The sequence below is a fragment of the Camellia sinensis genome, chromosome 4 (genome assembly GCF_055761805.1).
Source record: "Camellia sinensis isolate YWXY chromosome 4, ASM5576180v1, whole genome shotgun sequence".
NCBI classification, from domain to species: Eukaryota; Viridiplantae; Streptophyta; class Magnoliopsida; order Ericales; family Theaceae; genus Camellia; species Camellia sinensis.
In genome coordinates, this window is record NC_138964.1 from 224,997,314 (window position 1) to 225,022,514 (window position 25,201).

At 38.7% G+C, this 25,201-nt stretch overlaps 2 protein-coding genes across 6 annotated transcripts; both read left to right on the plus strand.

The window, feature by feature from the left end:
- The first annotated feature begins 8,183 nt into the window (after positions 1-8,183).
- Positions 8,184-14,594, plus strand: LOC114315180 (Tetratricopeptide repeat (TPR)-like superfamily protein). Of its 5 annotated transcripts, XM_082867745.1 has the most exons (6): positions 8,437-10,216; positions 12,129-12,299; positions 12,869-12,947; positions 13,222-13,329; positions 13,766-13,813; positions 14,315-14,594. In XM_082867745.1, the coding sequence occupies exon 1, from the start codon at positions 8,537-8,539 to the stop codon at positions 9,914-9,916; it is 1,380 nt and encodes a 459-aa protein (XP_082723871.1). In that variant the 5' UTR covers positions 8,437-8,536; the 3' UTR covers positions 9,917-10,216; positions 12,129-12,299; positions 12,869-12,947; positions 13,222-13,329; positions 13,766-13,813; positions 14,315-14,594. The 5 variants fall into 5 exon arrangements, with proteins under 5 accessions (XP_082723870.1, XP_082723871.1, XP_082723868.1 ...); XM_082867742.1 differs by lacking the exon at positions 12,869-12,947 and having other exon boundaries at positions 8,437-10,263; XM_082867743.1 differs by lacking the exon at positions 12,869-12,947.
- Positions 14,595-19,015: 4,421 nt separating this feature from the next.
- Positions 19,016-20,428, plus strand: LOC145789967 (uncharacterized). The gene is made up of 2 exons (XM_082867747.1): positions 19,016-19,730; positions 19,805-20,428. The coding sequence occupies exons 1-2, from the start codon at positions 19,293-19,295 to the stop codon at positions 20,426-20,428; spliced, it is 1,062 nt and encodes a 353-aa protein (XP_082723873.1). The 5' UTR covers positions 19,016-19,292.
- The last annotated feature ends 4,773 nt before the right edge of the window (positions 20,429-25,201 follow it).

A 25,201-nucleotide genomic window follows, 5' to 3' on the forward strand; every position in this document is an offset into this window, starting at 1 on the left:
AATTTTTTTTATATTTTCAATCATTTTATTTCTTTTATAGGAACAAAATTGATATTATGAAAATAGTGATTTCTTTTCTCTCATAATCTTTCTATTTTTTGAAATATTGAAAATGAGACTTATAAGAGACATGAATTTCTCTCTATTTCTTCTCATTTCTCTCCACTTAGATTGTCCAAACAAGTAAGAGAAATAAAAATTTCTTCATTTCTTTTCTTTTCTCTCCAAATCACTCAATTCAAACATAACGTTAATAATTTGATTCTTAAATATTTATCTTAATCCACACACTTCACGTTTTAAATATACCTATTTGATAAAAAAAAATGTGTGCACACCCTCATATTAGCCTACGCAAATTCCCAAAATAGTCTTCGCTTCAACTTGCACATCCCACCCTCCACCATGCACGGTCCAGTCTTTCCATCTCCGACAGGCATTCTCCAGTAGCCTGTAGCATCTGGCCTCCTCTACTGAAGACTGGCATTGAAGAAGATCGACAGGCATCTTCAGTAGCCATTCTCTGACTATAAATTACTTATAAGGTGAGTGAATATTGCCCATTATTATATAAAAAACATGCAATTTAGATTAGTTTTTTTTTTCCATTTTTGATAGCCGTTCGTAGTTAGCACACACTGAAACGACCATTCAGTACTGGTTTGCCGAATCATTTTAACCCATTCGGAAACCAACAATCGAATTACTTTAGACTATTCGATATTGTACTTCCGAATTTTAAGTTTTAATTTAGTATTGTACTTCTGAAACTATTGTTCATATTCAATTGTTATTTTTCGTATACTGTCTATGTATTTGACATTGTTTTGCTGAATGGTGATCGTGAACATAAATTACATAAAACAATTTCTTAATAAAAAAAGTTACATTTCCGTCGCTACATTTTTTGTTTTGCATATCCTTTTGGTTTTCTAAATTATTTGGCAAATCTTCCATGAAGTTTCGTTTGACAAACAATGGTTACCTAATGAGTGAACATTGGAAGAATGTTTACAATGGAGTCTAGTGTGTGAGAAATAATGGAGGAAGAATGTAGGTAATGGAGTGTGTGAGAAAGAATGAAGGAAAAAGGTATGCAATAAAATGTAAGAAAGAGTATCGGAAGAACGTAGCAATGGAGAGTGTGAAAAAGAGTGGAGTGTGTGAGAATAAGTGTAAATATCGTATGCCATGGGCAGTGGATATGCATAGAGAGCTTTTACAAGAAAAAAGATGTGTACAGATATCTTTATTTTGGATGTTTAAGTGTGTGGATGAATGTCTATTTTTATCATTTTAATTAAGGGTAAATTTGTAATAAAAATAAAGTTCATTACATGTGTGCACAAAAACAATGTGGTGTGTGAAAATAGAATTTCCCATTAGATTGACATTGAGTTTTTGACGCTTTTATATAAACAAATTATATTTTCACATGTCTACTTATATCGGTGCATATCATTTTTCAGTACACACTTATGAATTTGTTTAGGTATCAATTATTTCATTTCACACACCACATATTTCAATTGTAACCCTTAACTCAAATATTATATATACACTTTCATTGTAAAATTTATTATATATTTTTTTGAAGGTTGGTTTGTGCAAAAAAATGGAACCCACACAGCTTTGGATTTGTGTTCTTCATCGCTGCACTAATCCTCATTCGAAGAAAACTAAATCCCAGAATACCAAACTGGGCTTTTCTCCTCCCCTCCACAAACCGGAGTAGGGGTATTGCTGTGCCTTAATGCATAGCTGTTACTGTTGTGCTTCTTGTGGGAGATTGTTCTAAATGTTTTTCAATAATCTGAACAGTTCATATTGTAGGGTTCGTTGAGTAGAACATCCGTACAAAAAATCAAGTTGATTGAATATCTGTAACCCTATAACCAAAGCACATTTGTTTCTATAAAAATTAACGGTTAACATAGCTTTCGTAAATTTTTAAAAACAATTAGGAGCTAATCATGAGGTTATGAATATCCGATTAACTTGATTTTTTACATGAATAATATTCATGGTGAACCTTATAATATCAACGGTTAAGATTATCGACAAATACTCGGAGAGACCTCCCACAAGGAGGCAGCAATAACTGCTCTGCCTCAAGGCAGTACCCCTTCTCCCCAACAAACGACTTGCTCAAAGTTGCCTAACAACATAGGGCATTTTCCCAAATTAAGGAAAAATAGCAACTTATTTCCCAAATTAGGCCTAGTTTGGACGGAATTTCCAAACTAAGCTAAAGCGTGGTTACAAATCACGCTTTCACCGTTTTTGTGCCCCTCCCGCGAAAAATATGTAAAATCGTAAAAGCGTGGTTACAAACCACATTTTTAATTAAGAAAGCGTGGTTACAAACCACGCGTTTAAAGAATTTTGATTTATACATAAAACGTTGTTAGGAATCACGCTTTTAAGTAAAATTTGTTTTTTTCAAAAAACGTGATTGCGAACCACGCTTTTACTGTTGCTATAGTGCTAAAAACGTGTTTTCAAAACACGTTTTCAATAAAACATCAAACCCACCACTCATACTCTTCTCTCCCTCTCTCTCTCTCTTTCTCTGTGTGTGACACACACACCTACAACACTCACACACTCTAATCAAACATATATTATTATTAATATATATTAATTTTATTTTATAAAATTGAGACCAATATTAAATATATATAATAACAATAATTTCTAATAGCAAATAATAATTTTTATATAATTTTTGTAAATATAAATCATTTTTATATAATTTTTATCTTTCGAGTGGTTAGAAATAATTTTTTACAAATTAAATTGAAACAACCATACGTATGTATATAACCTGCCCAAAAGTTAAAATGATAATTAATTTTTACCCTTAAATGATAATTATTTTTCATTTTTTATTTCTTAACCAAATTAATTTTTAATTTAAAAAAAAAACTAAAAATCAAACCATACATAGCCTAAAAATCTTTTGATAAGTCGTTTCAATTTATATTTACAAAATTTTAAAAAACTATCATAAAAACTTGTTTGATAATTTTTTTGGTTTATAAATGGTTATCTCAATTTGTAAATTTGAGAAAAAAACGTAAATTCAAAAAATGAGTTTACCTTGGTTTTTAAACAAAAATTTAAAAATTTTATTAACAATTTTTTTTTTCAATTATTTTTTTTTCAAATAACTTTTTTTCAAATATTTTTTTTTTCAAATAATTTTTTTTTTCCAATTAATTTTATTTATTTTTCAATGAATTTTTTTTCCAACTAGTACTAACTGAGGGAGCAATTGATAATGCTACTTTAAACCTTAGGGAGGCGTTTGTAATTTCTAAAATGTGAGGGGTGTCAATGTAATTTACCCAGTGAGGGCAAAATTGGTATTTAAAAAAATTAAATTGTTGGGAGAATCTGTAATAAAACTTTAAACCTCAAGGGAGAGATGTAATTTCCAAAAGGTGAGGGAAGAACTGTAATAAACATAAATCTAAGGAGGTGTCAGCGTAATTTACCTAAATAAAAAAAAATTAAGAATTAAAGTAAAAAAGTAATAATTTTATATAGTTGATTATTATTTGCTATTATAAATTGGTATTATATATATTTAATATTGGTCTCAATTTTATAAAATAAAATTTATATATATTAAAATTATATATGTTTGATTAGAGTGTCTGAGTGTTGTGGGTGTGTGAGAGAGAGAGAGAAAGAGAGAGAGAGAGAGAGAGAGAGAGAGAGAGTGAGTGTGAGTGAGTGAGTGAGAAAGAAGAGTGTGAGTGGTGGGTTTGATGTTTTATTGAAAACGTGTTTTGAAAACATGATTTTACATTGTGCTATACCAATAGTAAAAGCGTGATTTGTAATCACGTTTTTTGAAAAAAATAAATTTTACTTAAAAATGTGGTTCCTAACAACGCTTTATGTATAAATCAAATTTCCTTAAAAGTATGGTTTGTAATCACGCTTTCTTAATTAAAAGTGTGGTTTGTAACTACGCTTTTACGATTTTACAAATTTTCCGCAGGAGGGGCACAAAAACGATGAAAGCACGCTTTAGCTTAGTTTTGGAATTCCATCCAAATTAGGCCTAGTTTGAAAAATAAGTTACTGTTTTACCTTAATTTGGGAAAAGGCCCGACAACATACGGATGAAGCTAAATTATATAAATAAAATGATGGATAGATTTATATCTAAGGAGCATATTCAATCAAACAAACCAAAATTAAATATGGCATAGTTTGGGAAGTTGGTTTTGATGGGTTAGGGGCTAAAATACCCACAAAAAACAAAAATAGGCTATTTTAACCATAAAAAACAAAACATCAAATCCAACTCATAATCATTACACTCTTCTCTCACAAAAAAAGTTGGAAAATTCAAAAAGTTATTCCCAAACCACACTTTTTAACCCCAGGTTAAAATAGCAAAAAAATCAAAAAGCTAACCCACTTCCCAAACGGAAGCATATACAGTTTGTCATCAGTGGATCTCCAAAGCAATGTTGTGAAACCCGGACCGGACCGGCCGGTCGAACCGGTTGGACCGGGAACCGGGCCTGGCTCCGGTCCGGTCAACCCTCCAGAACCGGACTGTGAGCAAAACCGGCCTGGAAATTGAAAACCGCCAGAACCGGCGGTTGAACCGGGATAACCGGTGAACCGGACCGGTTCTCGGCGAGTCAGACCGGCGATTTTTTTTATTTTCTTTCTTTCTTTTCTTTCTTTCTTTCTTATATATTTATATTTATATATATATATATATATATATTAATTATAAATATATTTTAAAATTTTGACTAAAAATTCTTACTTCAAGAGTCTCCTCTCATAAGAAAGAGTCTCATTGGAAGTTGGAGAAGATTATGAAAGTCTATTCCTATTTATAGGAGAAAAAATTTCAAAAAGAACCTACAAAATTCTATGTGGGATTCAATCAAATTATTTGAAACATATTGATGGGAGGGAGAGTTGAAAATTTCATTTCCCTCCAAAATTAAACCTAACATTGAATCAATTTGTTTGGAGGGAATGCTTAAAAATTTTAATTTCTTTAAAACAAGTGACTTTTTTTTTATCAATTATAACTTTATTAAATATTATTAATAAATATTATACAACAATTTTTATTTTTATTTGAGTATTTATATATATTTTTATTTATTTATAATTTTTAATTATATTTTTTAATTATATAATATTAATTATGACGTCACGGTTCGACCGGTTTGACCCGACGGTTGAACCGGTGACCCGTCCACCCGGTCACTTTTCCGGTTCGCTCACCGGTCCGGTTTTCAAAACATTGCTCCAAAGGACTTTGGAGATTAGTTGAGGAAAAAATTACAGTAAATATATACCTAATGTAGCATGTATAAATGAAAACTTGTCAAGAAGTCAAATTAGTGGTTTTGTAATGCCAGAGGCGATGGTGATTAGGGATGACAATGGATAATCTACCCTATAGGTATTCATGGAGACCCAACTTAAACACATGGGTTTTTCCCTTTTTTCTTATACATTGGGTAGGGTAAGTGATATTATTTAAATATTCACAGGGGATGGGTCGGGGATGGATACCCACTAATTTCTCCATATGTTTATTTTATTTTATTTTTAAGATTCACAACCAAAACTAAGGCCTCGTTTGGGAACAGGCTAATTTAGTAACTTTTTGGCTATTTGGCTAAAAAGATAGGTAAAAAAAACTTGTATGTTTGGGATGACTTTTTGGTTAATTACGAAAAGATGTGTAAAAAGTAGAAAGAAAAGAGAATCTTTGACTTTTTGGTATGGGTTGTTGGCTTTTTGGCTAATTTAGTAACTTTTTGACTAATTGGCTAAAATAGCCTCTTGCCAAACGAGGCCTAAATATACATTCAATTTTTTTTTTTTAAGGTTCACAACCAATTTTTTTTTTTTTTTTAGATTCATAACCAAAGCTAAATATACATTCATTTTTTTTTTTTTTTTAAGGTTCATAACTTTTTTTTTAAGATTCAAAACCAAAACTAAATATACATTCAATTTTATTTTATTTTATTTGGCTCAACAACAAAATCAAATATACATTAATTAACATTGTTACATTATTCTTGTCAAATTTTATGTATATCTAGAATTTTTAAAATTTATTTAGAAAAATTCTATTCCTAAAAAAAAATTTCATCTTCTTTTTAATTTTTTTTTTAATTTTATGTATCTCCTTCTCCTCTCTATTAATTGATCTTCGATAATCTGAAGGCGAGTTATTGCTCTCGTTTCCATCTTCTTCTTCTTCTTTTTTCTTTTTTAAATTTTTATTTGCATTTATAGAATGAATTTTCTTGTTTCAATATCTTCTGCAATTGTTTTATTAGATTTCTCTCTGATTTGATGTAACCTTAGATTGAATTTTTCATTTTCATCTTAACTAGAGATCACCTTAATTAAAATTTTGTACATTTTTTTCTTCAATTTCCATGTTTTGATTATGATTAATTGTGCGTTTTTGATCGATAGTCACAATCTTGTCATCGCTAGATTGTCATCATCACAAATCGCCATTGCTGTAGTGAGAGGATGAGAGAGAGTGAGAATTAGAACTCTACTTGTCAACAGAGTAGTGAAAACATATGGAGAAATTATTTTTCGATGTACCTAAAAAAAATATAAAAAAATTAGTGGGTACCCATCCCCGGTTGAGATTTAGGCCTAGTTTGGGAAGACTAAATAAGTGCACTTTTTGACTTTTTTTGTATTATGTGTAGAAAAAGTAGAGAGGAGATGTTGATTGATGTGACTCAAAAAAGATAAAAAGATGAAATAAGTGCACTTTTTTCTTTGTAGCCAAACTTGGCCTTAAAGAATATCACTTACCCTACTCGATAGACAAGAAAAAGGGGAAACCCAAGTATTTGGGTTTGGTCTCCATGGATACCCATATGGTAGGTTATCCATTGCCATCCCTACTCTGTTGACAATTAGAGTTCTAATTATCACACTCTCTCATTCTCTCACTACAGTAACGACAATTTGTGATAACTACAATCTAGTGGTGACAAGAATGTGACGATGGATTAAAAATGAGCAATTAACCATAACCAAAACATGAAAATTGAAGACAAAAATGTACAAAATTTTAATTAAGGTGATCGCTAGTTAAGATGAAAATTGAAAAATTCAATCTAAGGTTACCATCAAATCAAAGAGAAATCCAATAAAACAATTGCAGGAGATATTGAAACAAGAAAATTCATTTTATAAATGCAAATAAAAATTAAAAAAAGAAGAAGAAGAAGATGGAAACGAGAGAAATAACTCACCTTCAAATTATTGAAGATCAATTAATAGAGAGGAGAATGAGATACATAAACTAAAAAAAAAAAATTAAAAAAATTAAAAAAGAAGATGGAATTTTTTTGTAGGAATAGAATTTTTCTAAATAAATTTTAAAAAATTCTAGATATACATAAATTTTCACAAGAATAATGTGAAAATGTTAATTAATGTGTATTCGATTTTGTTGTTGAGCCAAATAAAATAAAATAAGATTGAATGTATATTTAGCTTTGATTGTGAATCTTTAAAAGAAAAAAGAAAAAAAAAAGTTATGAACCTTAAAAAAAAAAAATTTTAAAAAGAAAAAAAAAGATTGAATGTATATTTAGTTTTGGTTGTGAATCTTAAAAAAAAAAAAAGTTATGAACCTTAAAAAAAAAAAAAAAATTTTAAAAAAAGAAGAAAAAAAAAAGATTGAATGTATATTTAGCTTTGGTTGTGAATCTTTAAAAAAAAAAAAGTTGTGAACCTTAAAAAAAAAAAAAATTAAAAAAAAAAAAAATTTAATATATATTTAGTTTTGGTTGTGAATCTTAAAAAAAAAAAATAGTTGTGAACCTTTAAAAAAAATAATATTTAAAAAAAAAGAAAAAAAAAGATTGAATGTATATTTAGTTTTGGTTGTGAATCTTAAAAAAAAAAAAAAAGGATTAAGTTGGGTTGGGGAATATCCAAACCCATTAGGAGATGGGAAGGATAATACCCATGTAGAATGGGGAATGGGAAATGAAAAAAAATAATTATAGAAAAATAAAAAAAAAAAATTAATATTCATCCCATTACCTTTCATTGCCGTTCCTAATAATAATGAGGAAGAAGAGACCGTATTGTTGTTAACGACGAACCAAGATCGTTTTACTCTCTATTGTTCTTCATTGGATTTGTAACAAAACAAATTGAATTTATTTTGAAGAGTGAGGAAAAAAACAAAAGAATTCGTGGGTTTATTTTTTATTGTTGGTGGTAGGAAAAGAGGGAGAAGAGAGAAGAGATGACATGAGTTGGGTAAGATTTTGATGGCCATTATAATTATTTTATTTTAACGTATAATTATTATTAAAATAAAATTTTATTAAACGTGGGGATTGAGTTAAATAAGTATCCAAAATTAAAATTTTCCTTATATATGGCTATTATAGAAGATTATAGACAGGCATAGATTTCTGCCTTAGAATTCAGATAGTAAACATCAAATTTGTACAATAACTAAATAAATAAATACTAGTATAGAATGGTGGCATGCCTTGCATGCACTCCCGATACTCTTCCGGGGAGAAACCCATTCCCCCGGCGCTCTAACAATCATCATCATCATGGGCAGCAGCAGCAGCGAAGGTTTGGTCATCGGATTGCACTGTCATTACTCCAAAACTGTAGGGATTTCAAGCAACTTAAGCAAATCCATGCGAGAATCATTCGAAACGGACTCTCTCAGGAGCAATCACTCCTTGCAAAACTCATTCGTCTTTGCGACTCTTACGCCAAGATGGACTATGCAACTCTTTTGCTGCTCCATCACCCCCTACCAAACCCAAACCCAAACCCAAACCCAAACCCAAACCCCCCTTTTGCTTCTTCTTCTTCTTCTTCTTCTTCAACCTTCGCTTGGAACCTCGTCATTAGGTCCCACACCCTCAACGGCAGCCCACACCAAGCTCTCCTCCTCTATAACCTCATGATCTGCAGAGGCCTACCACCCCCCGACAAGTTCACCTTCCCATTTGTTATCAAGGCCTGCCTCGCTTCCTCTTCTCTCCACAAAGGAAAGGAGGTCCATGTGCTCGCTTTCAAATGTGGCTTTTCCCATGATATATTCCTTCAAAATACCCTGATGGACCTCTATTTCAAGTGTGGGGATTTTGATTATGGCCGTAAGGTGTTCGACAAAATGCGTGTAAGGAACATAGTCTCCTGGACCACCATGGTCTCTGGCCTCGTTGCCTGCTGCGCTGATTTGGATGCTGCTCGTCTGCTTTTCGAACAAATGCCTATCAAAAATGTTGTTTCCTGGACAACAATGATCAATGGCTATGCCAGAAATCGACGTCCCCACGATGCCTTTGAGTTTTTCTGGAGGATGCAGCGTCATAATGTCAAGCCCAATGAGTTTACACTGGTTAGCCTGTTAATCGCTTGCGCTGAACTGGGGAGCCTGAACTTGGGTCGCTGGATTCATGACTTTGCTCTCAAGAATGGGTTCACTATGGGAATTTTCCTCGGAACGGCTCTTATTGACATGTATAGCAAATGCGGTAGTTTGGAGGATGCGAAGCAAGTGTTTGACAGCATGCAAGTTAGGAGCACAGCTACGTGGAATTCTATGATTACCAGCTTGGGAGTGCACGGGCATGGAGAGGAAGCCCTGGATCTATTTGCGAAGATGGAGATGGCAAATATACAGCCAGATGCTATTACTTTTGTAGGAGTTTTATGTGCTTGTGTACGAGTAAATAACGTGACTGAGGGTCGTAAGTACTTTAAATATATGAGTGAACGTTATGGTATCACCCCTAACGCAGAACACTACACTTGCATTATTGAACTCTGCAGTCATGACAACATGTTGGATGAAGCTTGCAAATTAGCAGAAGTGGATGATATGCCTTCTTAGCCAAACAGCAAGGATGCTGGGTGAGTCAAGCTGCCTAGGGTCAGCAATGTGCTTGTTCTCTCCATATCAGCTTCTCCGCTTAAAGTGGGACATGGGTTGATTTTCTGATACAAAAATTGATGTTTCTTCCAACTATACGGCAATTTATTTCCCACACAAAAAAGTGAGCTTCTTTTCAAAGAAGGTTACAAAAACTCCAAGCCAAAGATGTAATGATCGTTACGAATCTTTACTGATACAGTGCACAAAAGATGTTTGGGCTATATTGGTTTCTTGTCATACAGCCAGGTTTTAACTACTGTAAGTTCAGTTCATGTATTCCCATGGTTTACCTCTATTATTTATAGGTAACTACTAACACTCAGCAGCATGCAAGGGCTTTTAGTATTTACAAGTCTTTTGTAAAATATGATTTTATCTACTGAGATTTGGAACCATGATTCAGCACTATTCTTTTCAACTATATTGTTAGGAGCTATATTCTTCTATTAGGACAATGCCATCTGAAAGTATAAATCCCTCTTGATGTTTGAAATTTTTGATTTTACTTTACATTTATTTATGTTAATTTAAGAAATTAAACTTGATAGAAAGTATATACCTTATAATAGTGCCCATCTTTGATATCTTCAATAACTTATTCAAAAAGGACAATGACAGATTGATGTGGATGTTACCCATGGACACGGATTAGGATGGTTGAAGTGAAAAAAATGTTTCTAGAGTGTTGTGTTTTCGCAGAATTGTAAGTGACAGTTATGAGGCCAACTGTGTTGTAATGTATATACAGAATGTTCAGGTAGTAAAGGAACAACTTATATGAGTATTATCAAAATGAGAATATTGAGATGCATGTATGGTGTTCGAGAAAAGATAGAATAAGGAAATAATGTATCTACAAAAAAGTTAGTAGTGACATTATTTCCATATCCAAACTATTTCATTTCATATTGTTATAAATACCAAAAGGAAGTGGAGATGAGAATTTAAAAAAATGGGTTGGCCTTGATTTAAAAAAAATGGGTTTTTCTATCTATATTTGGGCTCTCCTGGTACACAAAATAGAAGAGGGATTTGGGTTTTGTTTGTCAAATTGGATTCACTTGGTGCACAAAATAGAAGAGGCTTATGGTCTAGGATTGTTGCTTTTAGCTGTTACTTCTTTTTTGGCTCTTTTTAAGTTCATCACTATTGCATTTGTTATTTGCTAATGTAATCTTTCAATATTGATCTTCTTTCATTTTGTATTTGGATTATGCTCTTGGTTTGGTTTGGATCTCATAGTTATCTTAATATATATTGTTTTGAGTTTAATTTTGGATGCATCATGTTATTGTATGTGGTATGTCTTGTTTGTAATCAGATTTATTATTATTATTATTAGTGAATTAAAGGCTTTGTTTTTTTAGGTTCAACAACATATCTATAACCATATATAAAAAGCGTGAAACCATAAGCGTGAATCTAATGCTGTATATGACTTGAGAACCCTCAAAACTCTCTCAAATTACTAGTTCACCCCACCACCATTGTTGGTTATGCAAATCTTAAGCCATATGGGCCTTCAATCTATCAGCCACGTGGTCTCACGAAAGACAGCTGGCAGCGTCGATGCTATGCTACGCAAACGACTTTACTCAATTCATAGCTCTATATCGACGCTGTGCTATGGTTCTCTGTATTTGTTCTTATCAACGTTGTTCTCTGTATTTGTTCTTTCACTGATGAGATCCTACTGGCCACCGCTATCCACTTTATTCAACCCCCCCTCCCTCGCTTTCACTCTCTCTCTCTCTCTCTCTCACACACACACACACACACACACACACAAACCCTTGATTGCTTTGGTTTAGGTTTTGTCATTCTTCACTTATTTGAGCAGTCAAATTCTGTAAGAGCTATGAAATTTTTTATTAGCAGTTCTCTATAACGTCACGTGTTCAATTTTCTATGATATATATGTATCTATGTTCAATGATTATTTTGTATTTGATAGACAATGGTCTTGCTAGGCATACAAAACTTCTGCATAGAAGCTATTTGTGGATTTGTTAAAGAGACTAATACTTCATTGGCTCCACGGTTTGACATAGATATAAATATTGTTGTGGTATATGATTTGTTTGTTAGTAATTCTTCATATGGTATGTAGATTCAATCATTTCAATTTTTATTTGAGTGAAACATTTGTCTAACCTTTCTATTTTGTTAGGATTTCCCCTCTTGTTTGTAACAAGAAACCACAAGAATTCGGCAAGTCAGGTGTTTGAAGATATTTCCGAGAAATAACCCATCAACTCAGTGCTGTTGAAAAACTTATTGTATACCATTAGTATGCAAGAATAGAACAATCCATCTTCTTAGTACCCGAGAGGCAGAAAAAGTAAGTGAAGAAAAATTTAGAACTGAAACTTGGTCCTAAAAACTGAATATCTTCAGTCCAATATGACTTCTAAAATGTATCAGTCAATAGCTATAGATGCAATCTATATGTTTAGTTCCCTTTTTGTCAAAAAAATAAAAATAAAATAATAATAAATAAAGGAAAAAAGAGAGAGAATATAATGAATATATTCACTTATCTCTATCTTATTTTTATATCTGTTTATTCCATTGTCTCAGCTCAAGTCTTAAATAGTAATGTAGTTTGGTTCACTTGAATTGAATGAAATGGAATGTTATTCCTTAACTTCCTTATAAAAAAACTATTCTATTTGTAAAATATTTTCCATCAATTTTTTAGCAAATCAAATGATCATCTCAATTAATTTCAGAAAATAAAACAGAACATAAAAGTTTTTAAGAATTCAAATGAGTTACTGTAAAGGGAAGGGAGTGTGGTATATCAATGGCGTGCAACCAAACCCATAATAGATTTTTTTTAAATTTTTTTTATTTAAATACTGCCTCACCTATAATAGATTTTAATTTGTTTATTTATTTTTGGTGTAGGAACATTGCTTTTCTCCTTGAGTATATGTTTGTTCCCTTTTAATTAGCTTTTCTCTTTGCTTTGCCGGAGTGAGAAAGTGTATGTTCATGTCTATATCTTTTCTATCTAAATGTTCATGTCTCTGTTTTTTTTCCCTAAGTTATTAATTTTTAAGGAAATCATTATATTGCCATGGACATCATTGATACTTTGCTGCTCAGTGTCTTTTATTTTTTTTAGTACCCCAAAATTTGTACATCCTGCCATGTATAGTTGCTCCTGTTTTCTATACGGATTCCTGTTTTAAGTTTTTGCTTGGCTGCTGATCTAATAGATTCTTGATAGCTTATAAAATACAACTGTTCATGGTCAGGTGTCTGGGGTCTAAAATTACAAAACCAAACACTTTCAAGTTGAGGCACCACCGACCTGCAATGACCTCTAATTTATTCTACTTCTAGCTTTGTGTTGAACTGCAAAGGTACGTCTGAAGTGTATTTAACTTAATTGTTTCTGTACAATATCTAGCTCATGGAAATTCCAATCTCATTAGATGTCTTTGTTAATTTAAAAAAGTCTTATCCAAGTTCTTAACCTCTTCCTATGTAAGGTCCAACTCTAATATGTAGCAAAGTGCTAAATGCATTTGAAAAATGTCCAAAACTATATAATCTTTTGAGATGTCCTCGAGTTAGTGGGAACATGAAATAAGTATGTCAACCCGATTTCTTGCATGTGAAAAATGTCAAAAACTATATATATAGTTTCAACTTTGTTGCATTAGTTTTTTCAAGCTTGTTTTTGTTTTCTTTTGTTGCTTTGTTTCATTGATTTCAGTTTTCGTTAAAGTGATTGGACTTCTTGTTCTTCAAATTGAATGAAGGGTTCACTTTGTATTTTCGGTCGTTTTGTTTCAGGTACAAAATGATCCATTTTGTGTGTTGTCTCTATTGTTCTTCAATCAGGTATGAGGAAGACATTTTTGCATTAATTTTGTGTATCTAAGTTTGGATATGTTTTTTATTCTGCAAATTTATCTAAAAATTAGCCTAAATTTAAATTGTTTTTTATTGATTGTGTCAATATATGCTTCTTCTTTGGCTATTGCTGCTGTTTAATTTTTCCACGAATTGGGTTTTTTTTGTATTTTTCATTGCATCAAATATTGCTGGATATGAATGGGTGTGCAGCTATGGAAGAATTTCTAACTTTTCTGTTTTAGTAAAATGAAGCAAGATTTCTTTTCTACTTGTGTATGTACGCATGCATGTATATAAATTGATTGTTCTATCGACATCTTGGAATTTTTGGAACATGTTAAATTGATTTTCTTTTATATAGATAACTAATTGAATTTTCCTGCTATTTTACTTTTCTGTAACAATTTTTGTGGTTATCTTAAGTTTTTAATCTGTATATATGTGTAATGTGTGTATTAATGGTGTGGAGATGTAATTTTGTTGTAGGGATGAGAAGAAGGACGAAGGGCTTTGGAAAGAGAAGCAAGGGATTAAAGGATATGTCAGGGTTAAGAACAAACAGGACATTGCAGGTTTTTTTTTGCTCTTATTTTCTTTGATTTTTGTTTATTCATCAAATTTATGCTCTATTTTGTTGCCTAGAACATAAAGTTTTTTTTTTTAAAATTTTAAATTTTAATTGTCTTCTGAATCAAATGAGCTGATAAGGTTTACCTTGTTGTGGGATGAGTTTCTTATTTCTTAATTTGTCAGTTTTTTTAGTTCATTCTCTTCTGGGCACTGTTAATGGTGTACATGTTTGGTTCTACATTTGAAGCTTTCTTTCAACGTAGAGATTCTTCTATTGTGTACTTGAATTCATTTCAAGATTTTGCTTGGGTTTTTTTCCTTTTCCCTTTTTGGGTTACTTTCGAATCATCTTTTTGGTTGGTATTTCAATTGAATTTTGAAACTGGTTTTATCTGGCTAATTGAATTTTTTGTCTTCTTTTAATTGACTTCAAGTTCATTGCTTGTTTTCAAAAAAATTCTGAAAAACATTTTTTGAATGCTGGTATGAGGAATTGTGGATGAATTTGCCACATTTGGAGCCACTTTTTGTATATTATTCTGCGCAAATGTATTTCCATGTCCTGTAATCTTGTCAAAGTTTGTTAACTTAGAATGTCTTTGTATATCTTGTTCACATAGACTTAGTGATTATAATGTCAATTCTCTGTTGGTTTTGTTTGGTAAAGCGGTGAATTTCTTGCTTCTCCTCCTCTGTACAGGGACATGTCCTTTAAGACTTTTGAGCTGAAATCTGTTTTTGGGTATTAATTGAAACACCTGATATTTCATGAAGTAATCATTAAAAGAACCCTATGCCCATTTTAGTTCTTTGAGTTTGGAATCCAATGGTGTAGCTCATGTTTCTCTCTTTGAGGGATTGTTGGAATCTATAATCTGTATTAGAAAGAGTATGAGGGGAGTTTCACTGGTAATATTGTCTGCAAAGCTAGTTCATTTCTTTATATACTTCATCTTTTTTAGTGGTAATTTGCTTGGTTAAAAGTCTTAGAGCGCTGAATGGGTTTTTGCTTGATCAAATAATAGTGGGTGATGGAAATTTTTAACTAGCATGGGGAGGAAGAGGCTGAGCCTGCTTTCAAGGTAGATGATCTTCTATACATGAGCACACCTGACCTTCTTTGCACTTTTTCTTTATACATTGGTGGTAATAACCAGACTGAAGTTATGTATGGGACAACATTAGTTCACAGGCTGTAGAGTTAAATCATCTAGCATGTCCAGATAGTCTGTAAGAATATAAGTCAAGAAAATAATAAAAGAAGAATATGATCTCTTGCTTAAATTAAATTGAGGTTGCTGAGGAATTGGAGCTTACTACTAAACGATACAACATGTAAAACCTAGAAGGTTATACAACTATTTTCTTTATTTTTGCCTGTGAATGATCCACAATTCTTAAATCATGTTCTCTGGTTCTGTGGGAGCCGACTAAAAAACTTGCACATTCGGCAGACAAAGCATATCTGGGCCCATCCATCATGGACCCAAACCAATTAGGCCCATTGAATCGTTGAATTTCAAACGCTGAGCAGGTTGTTTGCTGATCGGATGATACACCGACTAAGTGATACCGACAGTATCGGCAAACAAGAATGCCGCGTATCAGAGTAGGTCTGGGCTGTACCTTTTTAGAGGTGTAGTAGGAACTTGGGTCCTGGCATATTAAAATGATGATGGCAAATCGGTCATATTATGTAGGACATATCTACATTAAATGGCTATATAAGGAAGGCAGATAGAAAAAGAGAGGTATGCATTATCAACCAATTAAACTCTCTTTCTGAAATATTTTACTCATTACATAATCTGACTTAATTGTCGGAGTGCTAATTTCGACACCCCCGATTGGAGTGTTTCCTGTTTTAGGCACCGGAGCAAGGATAGAGCAAAAGCCTGTTTGAGACGAAGGAATATTGTTGAACCACCCCTCATAGGTTCAATATTTGATCAATTTTGCTTGTAGTTTCAATTCATACAATAAAATTTCTAAAATTTATATAATGATAATTTTGTGTTTTTGTCTCACTCTATTATTCCTAGCCAATCATAGACGATCGCCACGACTTTATTCCTAGCCAATGATGCACAACCCTAGGGTCCAACTAGTTTTTTTTTTTTTTATAAAATAAATTAATTAAGGGTTTTGGTATTTGAATGATCGCGTAGAAAATTAATTACTAATAGTTGTTGACGATGATAGTTGTTATTAAGAGATTTTCTAATCATACTGACCATTGACAAACCCTACAAAATTAATCCAAATAATTTCTATATAATTTTACACCAGTTCAAGAATGCCTATTGTACGGGGTGGAAATATTCCGGCAAGCCCGTACTCCTTTCTTCCAAGCTCCGTTTACGTCTGATCACCTGCGAGCAAATAACGGTGAGCTGCCCGGCGGTGTGTGGCCGGAGAAACCCTCCGACGATCAAGTTAGCACACACCTTAGGTTAGAGAGAGAAAGAGAGGAGTGTTAGGGTGTAGGAGTTTTCTTACAAAGTGTTCATCCGTCCGTATGGGGGGCGCCGACATGCTTATATACCCTCTACGCCCCATATCCACTCCCAGTCAACTCCTGATACGTGGCTCTGCTATCCCATCTGTCAGCATAAACCTTGCTGAACATCACCTAATCTCAACTGCCTGCCTTCTCAACCAGAGCCCGGCAGCCGAGCTTCTCTAACCACGGCCGGGCTGTGCTTAATACCCAAGCACTTCACTGGCCAAGGCCAAGGAAGACCGGGCTAGGCGGCATCTCGGCAAAGCTTAGCCCGGGGCACCTCCTGTAGTCGGACTTCCTGCCGATCAAATGATTACCTCGGCTAACCACGCCTTTCCGGGCGCCGGTCACTCAGCTTGACTAGCTCCGCCATTGCCTGATCAAGCAGCTCGGTCCAACCGAGCTCTGCCTTGCCGAGCAGCTTCTTTACGGTCTGGTCGGCGCATGTTTGGCCCAACTCCTGCCCGGCCCAATTCCTGGCAGCCCGTCAACGGGCGGATCGCCAGTCATCTCGGCCCCATGCATCATTAGGCTCTCAACCTGCTCGGCCGTTACCTCGGCCAAACTCCAGATCATAAATCTCCCTCTCAATTGTCCCTTAATTCCGTTCGCGCGAGCGTGACTGGGATTACCTATACTTCGATCGGGGTAACTGTTCTTCGGTCTTCAAGAGACAAAGGGCGACCGGGCTAGTTAACATAACTGTCTGCAAACTTGCCCGGTTATACTCCTCGGCTGACGTCCTCTTCTTCGAAAGTAGCCCGGTTGGCTCTTCGACTCTTCAACCTGTCTCCTCAGTTCTGACGTCGCCATAAATGGGGACACGTGGCGGGCTGCCATTGGTTCTCGAGTAGCCAACCCGCCGTTTTTGCCAGAATTTGAATTTGGGCGGTCTCACCCTTGTCTATACATACAAGACCTCCCCAAACTCAATTTCCTCCTACTGCCATTCTGCTATTCGACTCCAGAGCTCTAGCATCTTTGTCCAGGCCTCATTTGCCGTTCTTTGCGTTTGTGCTCGAAGGAAAAGCAGTTGTCCCTCACTGGTAAGACCTTCGATCCCTCTTTTGTTGCTATTTTCTTTAATATTACACACATTAGGGCACTAAAACGTAACTCTTAGGGCATAGGCCATAGAAACCGTCCCAAACCTCCCACTGTTCTTGGTGTTCTTTATTTTCCTGAAGAACACTGAAGAACTGGGGCGGACCGGGCTCCTGGTCTTCATTTGATCCAAAAAACCAACCTAACCGAGCAAATAACATGTTTGTCTCAATCTCAGCAAAAACCGAGATAACAAAAGGACTTGGCCGCTCAACCGGGCTAACATCTGGTCTGCTTGGGCGATCGAGCTCCTTAGTTAGATTAGACAACCGAGGTGGTTTGGCACTCTGAATGACCGAGCTAAAGTCCAGCTCCTTTCGCGCGACCGCGCTCACACTTACACTTGCCATCCTTTTCCTGCAGAGTCCAAGGGGACCATTGTCCATTCCTGAGGCTCTCAGGACCGAGCAGCAACGAATTACCACAGTGCCAAACCCCTCAGCCGAGCTATCCTAGGCCGGCCACAAATGGGGAAATTCCGCTTCCTAGTGGATACTCCGGCCGCGCTGGCTGCGTTCAGGGAGGAGTACGGCATCACGGCCGATGTCCACCTGGAGCTCGCAGAAGAAGAGACCACGCCTTGGGGTAGAACAGAACAATGCCCCTTCACCGTGCTGTCGATCGTCGAAGGAGGCCTCCGCTTTCCTCTGAACCCACTTATCACCGAGTTCCTACGCCGAACCGGGCTAGCACCCACCCAAGTGTCCACCAACACTTACCGGATAATAAACGGCGTGCAAGAGCTAAATAACCGGTTAGGCATAAGCCTAGGTTTAGCCGAGATCCTGCGCCAATACACCCTAGGCCACACCGGCGACGGTCTCGCCTATTATCTCAAGATTAGACCGGGCAGAGAGAAAATCGTGACCGGCACACCAGACAAGGATCTTCACGACGATGATTTCTTCTGGGTGTCTGGCAATTACGAGACAGCCGAGGTACCGGGCTGGATAATAAGCAAAAACTTTGGCAGCACATGTAAGCCGCACAAACTATCTCGGTTAATACACTTTCTTCGTGTTTCGTACTTTAATCATTTTCTTTCTTGTTTCTTTTGCAGCAATCCAAGCCTTGCAAGCCAACTATCATTTCCCCAACGTAGAGGCAATCAGGACCGCGCTCCGCTATCGCGATCGAGATTGCAACCAATTGCTCGGCTACAGTCCCACATACAGATACTCCGCTCCCCGCCGGAGTAAAGTTACAGACTTCCTACGCGCTCCAACACCTCCACCAGATCCAACTCTGCCAGACGTTCCCCTCATTCGCCTGACAGAGGAACAAGAAATGGCCAAACGAAGCAGAATCAAGAACTTGCTCACCGCCACATCCGCCAAGATACTGAGCGTTGTCACTCGCTCGCCAGCCGCCGGTCAATCCAGTGGCGCTGTGGTCGCTCTTGCCTCTCAAGCGACCGGGCAGTCCGGCCGAGAACCTGCTCCACGACGTGCCGGTAAAAGAGCTCGGGCAGACCCATCTGCCGCGCTAGTCGCCGAGCTGACTACCGAGCATCCATCTGACGCCCCCGTCCCAGTGCCGGCCTGGCGTCCACAGTTAAAGCACCGGGCTCAAGACATCCCGGCCACGGCTTCGATCAAGGGCGACAAAGAGCATTTGCTCGCCTTCGATCTTTCCAAAGCTCTTCTTCTACCGAGCGACGTGGTCGGCAGCGACCACGTCCCTGACACTCGGTTGGTCAAATCATCAGTGAAGTCTATGGCTAGGGTAAGTCAATGTACCTCTGAAAATTTCACAAGTGTTTACCAGGTTCCTTTTCTAATCAACTTTGCTTCTTGCAGGCCATTCAGAAACAACATCTCGTATTGGAGCGCATCCATAGGCTTCGGCAAAAGGCCAATGACACAGCCAGCCAAGTTGAGAGCCTCCAAGCCGAGCTCGGCCGGGCAAAGTCTTCGCTTAAGATGGCAAATGCAGACAACAACAGACTGCTCGGTCAGCTGGATGCGGCCGAGAAAAAACGGGATGAGCTCCAAACCGAGGTAAACGCGCTGAAAAAGTCGAAGAAGAAAGACTGCCGGGCTGCTAACAACGCCGGCTTCAATGAAGCCGAGCAGAGCTACAAGAAGCAAGTCTTTGCAACACAAGACATCTACTTCAAGGCTGGCTGGAAGTCCGCCTGCGAGCATCTCGGCCAGGGCTCTGACACCGACGTATTTGCCAATCCTCCTCCTGCTTCGCTACCGGTCTACCTCGTGCCTTACGCGAACGATGTCTTCAGTGCTTTGCAAGCTGAGGTCGAGGAAGGGCTTGAAGAAGGAGATGCAGAGACAGATTCGGAGGCAGAAGATGCCGAGGTGCAGGAGCAGCCCGGTCATGAAGAGCCCGGTGCCCGAGACAATAGTCCAACCATAAACCTTGAAGCCGCGGAGGATGAGTTTACCAATCTCTCCCCCCTAGTTTAGTTTTCTTCTATTTTTGTATTTTTGCTTTCGCGCTTTTGATGTAACCGGGCCCTGTCCCCACCTTTTGTATTTACTTTCTTATCAATGAAAAAACTCAAATTTCGCTAAGTGTTTGCACGGTTGTTATCGATTCCGTCTTCGGCAAATCATCTCGGTGTTAAATCATAGATTGAACAACACCTCGTCAACTGGAATTCATAACTCGGTTGAAATACTTAGAACAAAACGAATTCTTAAACCGAAATAACCATCTCGGTTGGTAATAACAAAGTTGAACAAATCACCAACTCTTCCAACCGGAGTAAATCATCTCGGTTGGGAATCCTGAGTTGGACTAAACACCAACTCTTCCAATCGGAGTAAACCATCTCGGTTGGGAATCCGAAGTTGGACAAAACACCAACTTTTCCAATCGGAATAAACCATCTCGGTTGGGAATCCGAACTTGGACAAAACACCAACTCTTCCAACCGGAGTAAACCATCTCGGTTGGGAATCCGAAGTTGGACAAAACACCAACTCTTTCAATCGGAGTAAATCATCTCGGTTTACATTAAAACAACAGTCCAAGTGCTAAAGCAAAATTACTTCTATATATTGACAAAAAGAATTACATTCTGCAGTGCAAGCCAAAAATTCCTTTGCACAAGAAAAGAAAGCAAAAAAACTTAGAAGTAATACAGTTTCAGGTTGGCCGCATTCCATGGCCGGGGTATTGCTCTTCCCTCTAGATCCTCCAAGTGGTAAGCCCCCTTGCCCGCTAGACCGGTTATCTTGTAGGGTCCTTCCCAATTTGTCCTTAGTTTGCCTTCACCTGGCACCAGGGTGTTGCCCATAACTTTCCTCAAAACCCAATCACCAACTTTGAATGGTCTGGGGTGCACCGTCTTGTTATACTTCTTTGAGAGCTCTTGTTGGTAGGCGGCCACATGGATGAGGGCCTTCTCCCGACGCTCTTCCACTAGGTCCAGCTCCAAGGCAATAGCCTCGACGTTCAGCTCGGGCTCAAAACTCTCGCTTCTAAGGGTGCGCATTCCAATTTCCAAAGTTATGACCGCCTCCATGCCATAAGCCAAAGCAAATGGAGTTTCCCCGGTAGATCGCCGCGGGGTTGTTCGGTATGCCCAAAGGACGCTAGGTAATTCTTCAGCCCATTTTCCCTTTGCCTTCTCGAGCCGTTTCTTCAACCCAGTCAGTATAGTCTTGTTCGATGTCTCGGCTTGACCATTGGACTGCGGGTAAGCCGGGGTGGAGTTGTAGAATTCTATCTTCAAATCTTCACAAAATCCTCTGAATAGGCGACCGTCAAACTGGGTGCCATTGTCAGAGATCAAAATCTTGGGGACACCAAACCGCGTGACCATGTTCTACCAGACAAACCGCTTCACGTCTTTTTCTTTGATGGTTGCCAAGGGCTCAGCTTCAACCCATTTCGTGAAGTAATCTGTGGCCACAATAAAGAATTTTCGGTTGCCCAGTGCTGTTGGCAGTGGCCCCACTATATCTAGCCCCCACATGGCGAAGGGCCAAGGACTGGTGAGGGGAAGAAGTTCCCTAGCAGGTTGATGGATCTGATGGGCGAATTTCTGGCATTTTTCGCACTTGCGAACGTACTTTTGTGCGTCGGCCTGCATGCACGGCCACCAGTATCCCTGCGAAATAGCTCGGTAGGCCAAAGACCTGCCCCCTATGTGGCTGCCACAAATGCCTTCGTGAATTTCGTACAAGAAGGCCTCCACACTATTCGGGTGCACGCACTTTAGATAAGGACCAGTGAAGGACTTCTTATACAGCGCACCAGATGGAGAGAGCCAAAACCGCTCTGACTTCACCCGGATTTTGTGGGCTTCTTTCTTGTCAGTTGGTAGAGTCCGGTCTCGGAGGAATAAGATCAAGGGGTCTTTCCAGGAAGGACCTAGTGCGGCGCAGAGTACATCCGGCTGCCCGGCGTCGTCAATGCTTGGCCGCGGAAGAAAGTCAATTAACAGGGGGTTTGGAGACGTATTATCTACCATGGAAGCGAGGCCGGCCAGCTCATCAGCTCGGCTGTTTTCTTCACGGCCAATCTGTTGGACTCTGATTGCCTCAAACTGCTTGATATGTTCCCTGACCAGAGCTTGGTACTTCGCCATTCTGTCATCTTTTGCTTCGTAAATCCCAGAGACTTGGTTAACCACAAGTTGGGAATCACTGTACACCAGGAGCTCGGCAGCCTTCATTTGAATTGCGCTCTTGAGCCCGGCGAGAAGGGCCTCGTACTCAGCCTCGTTGTTAGATGCTAGGAAGCCAAGCGTGATAGAATGTTCAATGGTTAGGCCATCCGGGGAGATAAGAACGATACCTAGGCCGGCACCATGACGGTTGGACGCTCCATCAACAAAAAGCTTCCACATTTCCCCCACAAAAAGCTTCCAACAGTCTGATGGGTCCTGAGAGTTGCGAAGGGCAATGGGATCAGAACTGCTCGGCGGTGCGGTTTCAAGTTCTGTGTTGACCGGTTCCAATTTAGTCCCAATTGGTGATTCGGCACCGGACTCAGCAAGTTGATCTGTACTGCTCAAGTCCGTAGGCGAATCATCAGGTTGCGGTGTTATGCCGGCCGCAGGCTCCGAGCTGTATGGTTCAATTTCTTCCCCCCCTTGGTGATGCGGGACCGGACAGAGCGGATGGGTCGGTGATACTCAACTCCGTTATCGCATCACCGGGTGGTAAAACCGTGCAAACTGAGGGTGCTTCAATGGTGCGCGCAAACTCCGCGTCGCTACCTCCTCCAACTGGTTGTACCTCGGATGGCCTTGCGTGCATCTCATCATCTGCCACGGTAATATCGACCGGGCATACCGGATGAGTGCCAGGTGAAAATTCGGCGACGAAGTCGGCCAAAGTCTGGGCTTTGATAGCAGTGTGCGGCTGAAACTTCACATCAAACTGTCCCAACTCGACCGCCCACTTAAGAATTTGACCGGAGAAGTCTGCCCGTTCGAATAAGGCTTTAAGGGGGAACTCGGTCAAGACGATGACGGTATGTGCATGAAAATAGTGCGCCAATTTTCGAGAGGCCATCATTAATGCCAAAGCAAGCTTCTCCAACGGCAAGTATCTCGCCTCTGCCGGTAGCAAAGTTTTGCTGACATAAAAGATTGGGAAGTGCTTGATTCCTTCAGCGCGGACTAGCACCGCACTGACCGCATGCTGGGAGACGGCAAGGTAAAGGTAAAGTTCCTCACCCGGCTTTGGTGTAACCAACAGTGGTGGAGTAGACAGATATTCCTTGAGCTTAGCCAAGGCTCGGTCACACTCTTCGTCCCACGAGAACTTTGACTTCAAAGCTTGAAAGAAAGGGCGACAGCGATCTGATGACCGGTTTATAAACCGATTAAGCGCGGCGGCCATCCCGGCCAGATCCTGCATGTCCTTAGCCGAGCTGGGCTGCTTCAACTCTTGTACGGCTCTGATCTGAGTAGGGTCTGCTTCGATGCCTCGGTTCGTGACTAGGAAACCCAAAAATTTTCCGGATCCCACGCCGAAGGCACACTTCGACGCATTCAAGCGCAGCTTGTGCTTCTTTAGAATGGCAAACATTTCGGCTAAGTCGGACAAATGGTTCGCCTCATGTCGGCTCTTTACCACCATATCATCGATGTAAGTCTCCATTGTCCGGCCAAGCAGAGGAGCAAACATTTTGGTCACCATCCTCTGAAAGGTTGCCCCGGCGTTCTTCAAACCAAAATGCATGACTCGGTAGCAGAAGAGTCCCCTTGGAGTCGTGAAAGAGGTGATCTCACGGTCAGGCCCATGCATGGCGATCTGATGGTAGCCGCGGTAGGCATCCAAGAAACTGAGCCTATTATGTCCAGCCGTCAAGTTCACGAGCTGGTCAATTCGCGGCAAAGGGAAACTATCTTTGGGACAAGCTCGGTTGACTGTCTTATAGTCGACACAAACTCGCCACTTTCCAGGGAAGACATTGAGGTGATGGCATATAAAACTTGGGTCGAGGCCAGGCATGTCGTAAGGCGACCACGCGAAGACTTCGATGTTGGCCAACAAAAACTCAACCATCGCGGTCCTCTCTATGGCCGTGAGACTCGAACCGAGCAAGAAGAACTTGTCCGGCTGTTCTGTATCAATTCGCACCTCAACAAATTCCTCAACAACCTTGTCTTCGGCCTTGGTGCCCACATCATCCAGGACACCCTGGTCCTCCGGTCCCTCAATCATTTGAACGAATCCTTTGGCAGCCCGGCTCCCGTTGACCGCCACGAAGCACTGCTTGGACATGACCTGATCGCCCCAAATCTCCTCGATTGCCCCCATAGCCGAGGGGAATCTCATCACCTGGTGGTAGGTCGACGCTACGGCTTGCATAGCGTGAAGCCATCCCCTTCCAAGGATAAGGTTGTACGTCGAAGGCACTTGTAGCACCCAAAACTCCACTTGCTTGACCACGGATCCCGCTTTGGCCGGCAGGATAATCTTTCCCAAGGGCCACTCCGGTTGCGAGTTAAATCCAACCAGTGGCGAAGTTGTCGGAGCCAAGTCTGTCTCTCGGAGTTTGAGTTGCTTGAACGCATCATAATACATGATCTCGACCGAGCTTCCCTGATCGATCAAGATCCGTCTAACATCGAATTCTTTGACGCGTAGTGTTACTACTAGGGCATCGTTGTGCGGCGTCTGGATACGCTCTAGATCCATTGAGGTGAAACTAATCACGTCTTTTTCTTCAGTTTTCCCCCTTTTGATGGCAGGCTGTACCGACAAAACTTCCCT

Coding starts and splice junctions, on each gene's coding strand:
- LOC114315180 (XM_082867744.1), top strand. CDS start 8,537: ATGGTGGCATGCCTTGCATGCACTCCCGATACTCTTCCGGGGAGAAAC.
- LOC145789967 (XM_082867747.1), top strand. CDS start 19,293: ATGGCCAAACGAAGCAGAATCAAGAACTTGCTCACCGCCACATCCGCC. Junction 19,731..19,804: donor CAGTGAAGTCTATGGCTAGG/GTAAGTCAATGT, acceptor TGCTTCTTGCAG/GCCATTCAGAAACAACATCT.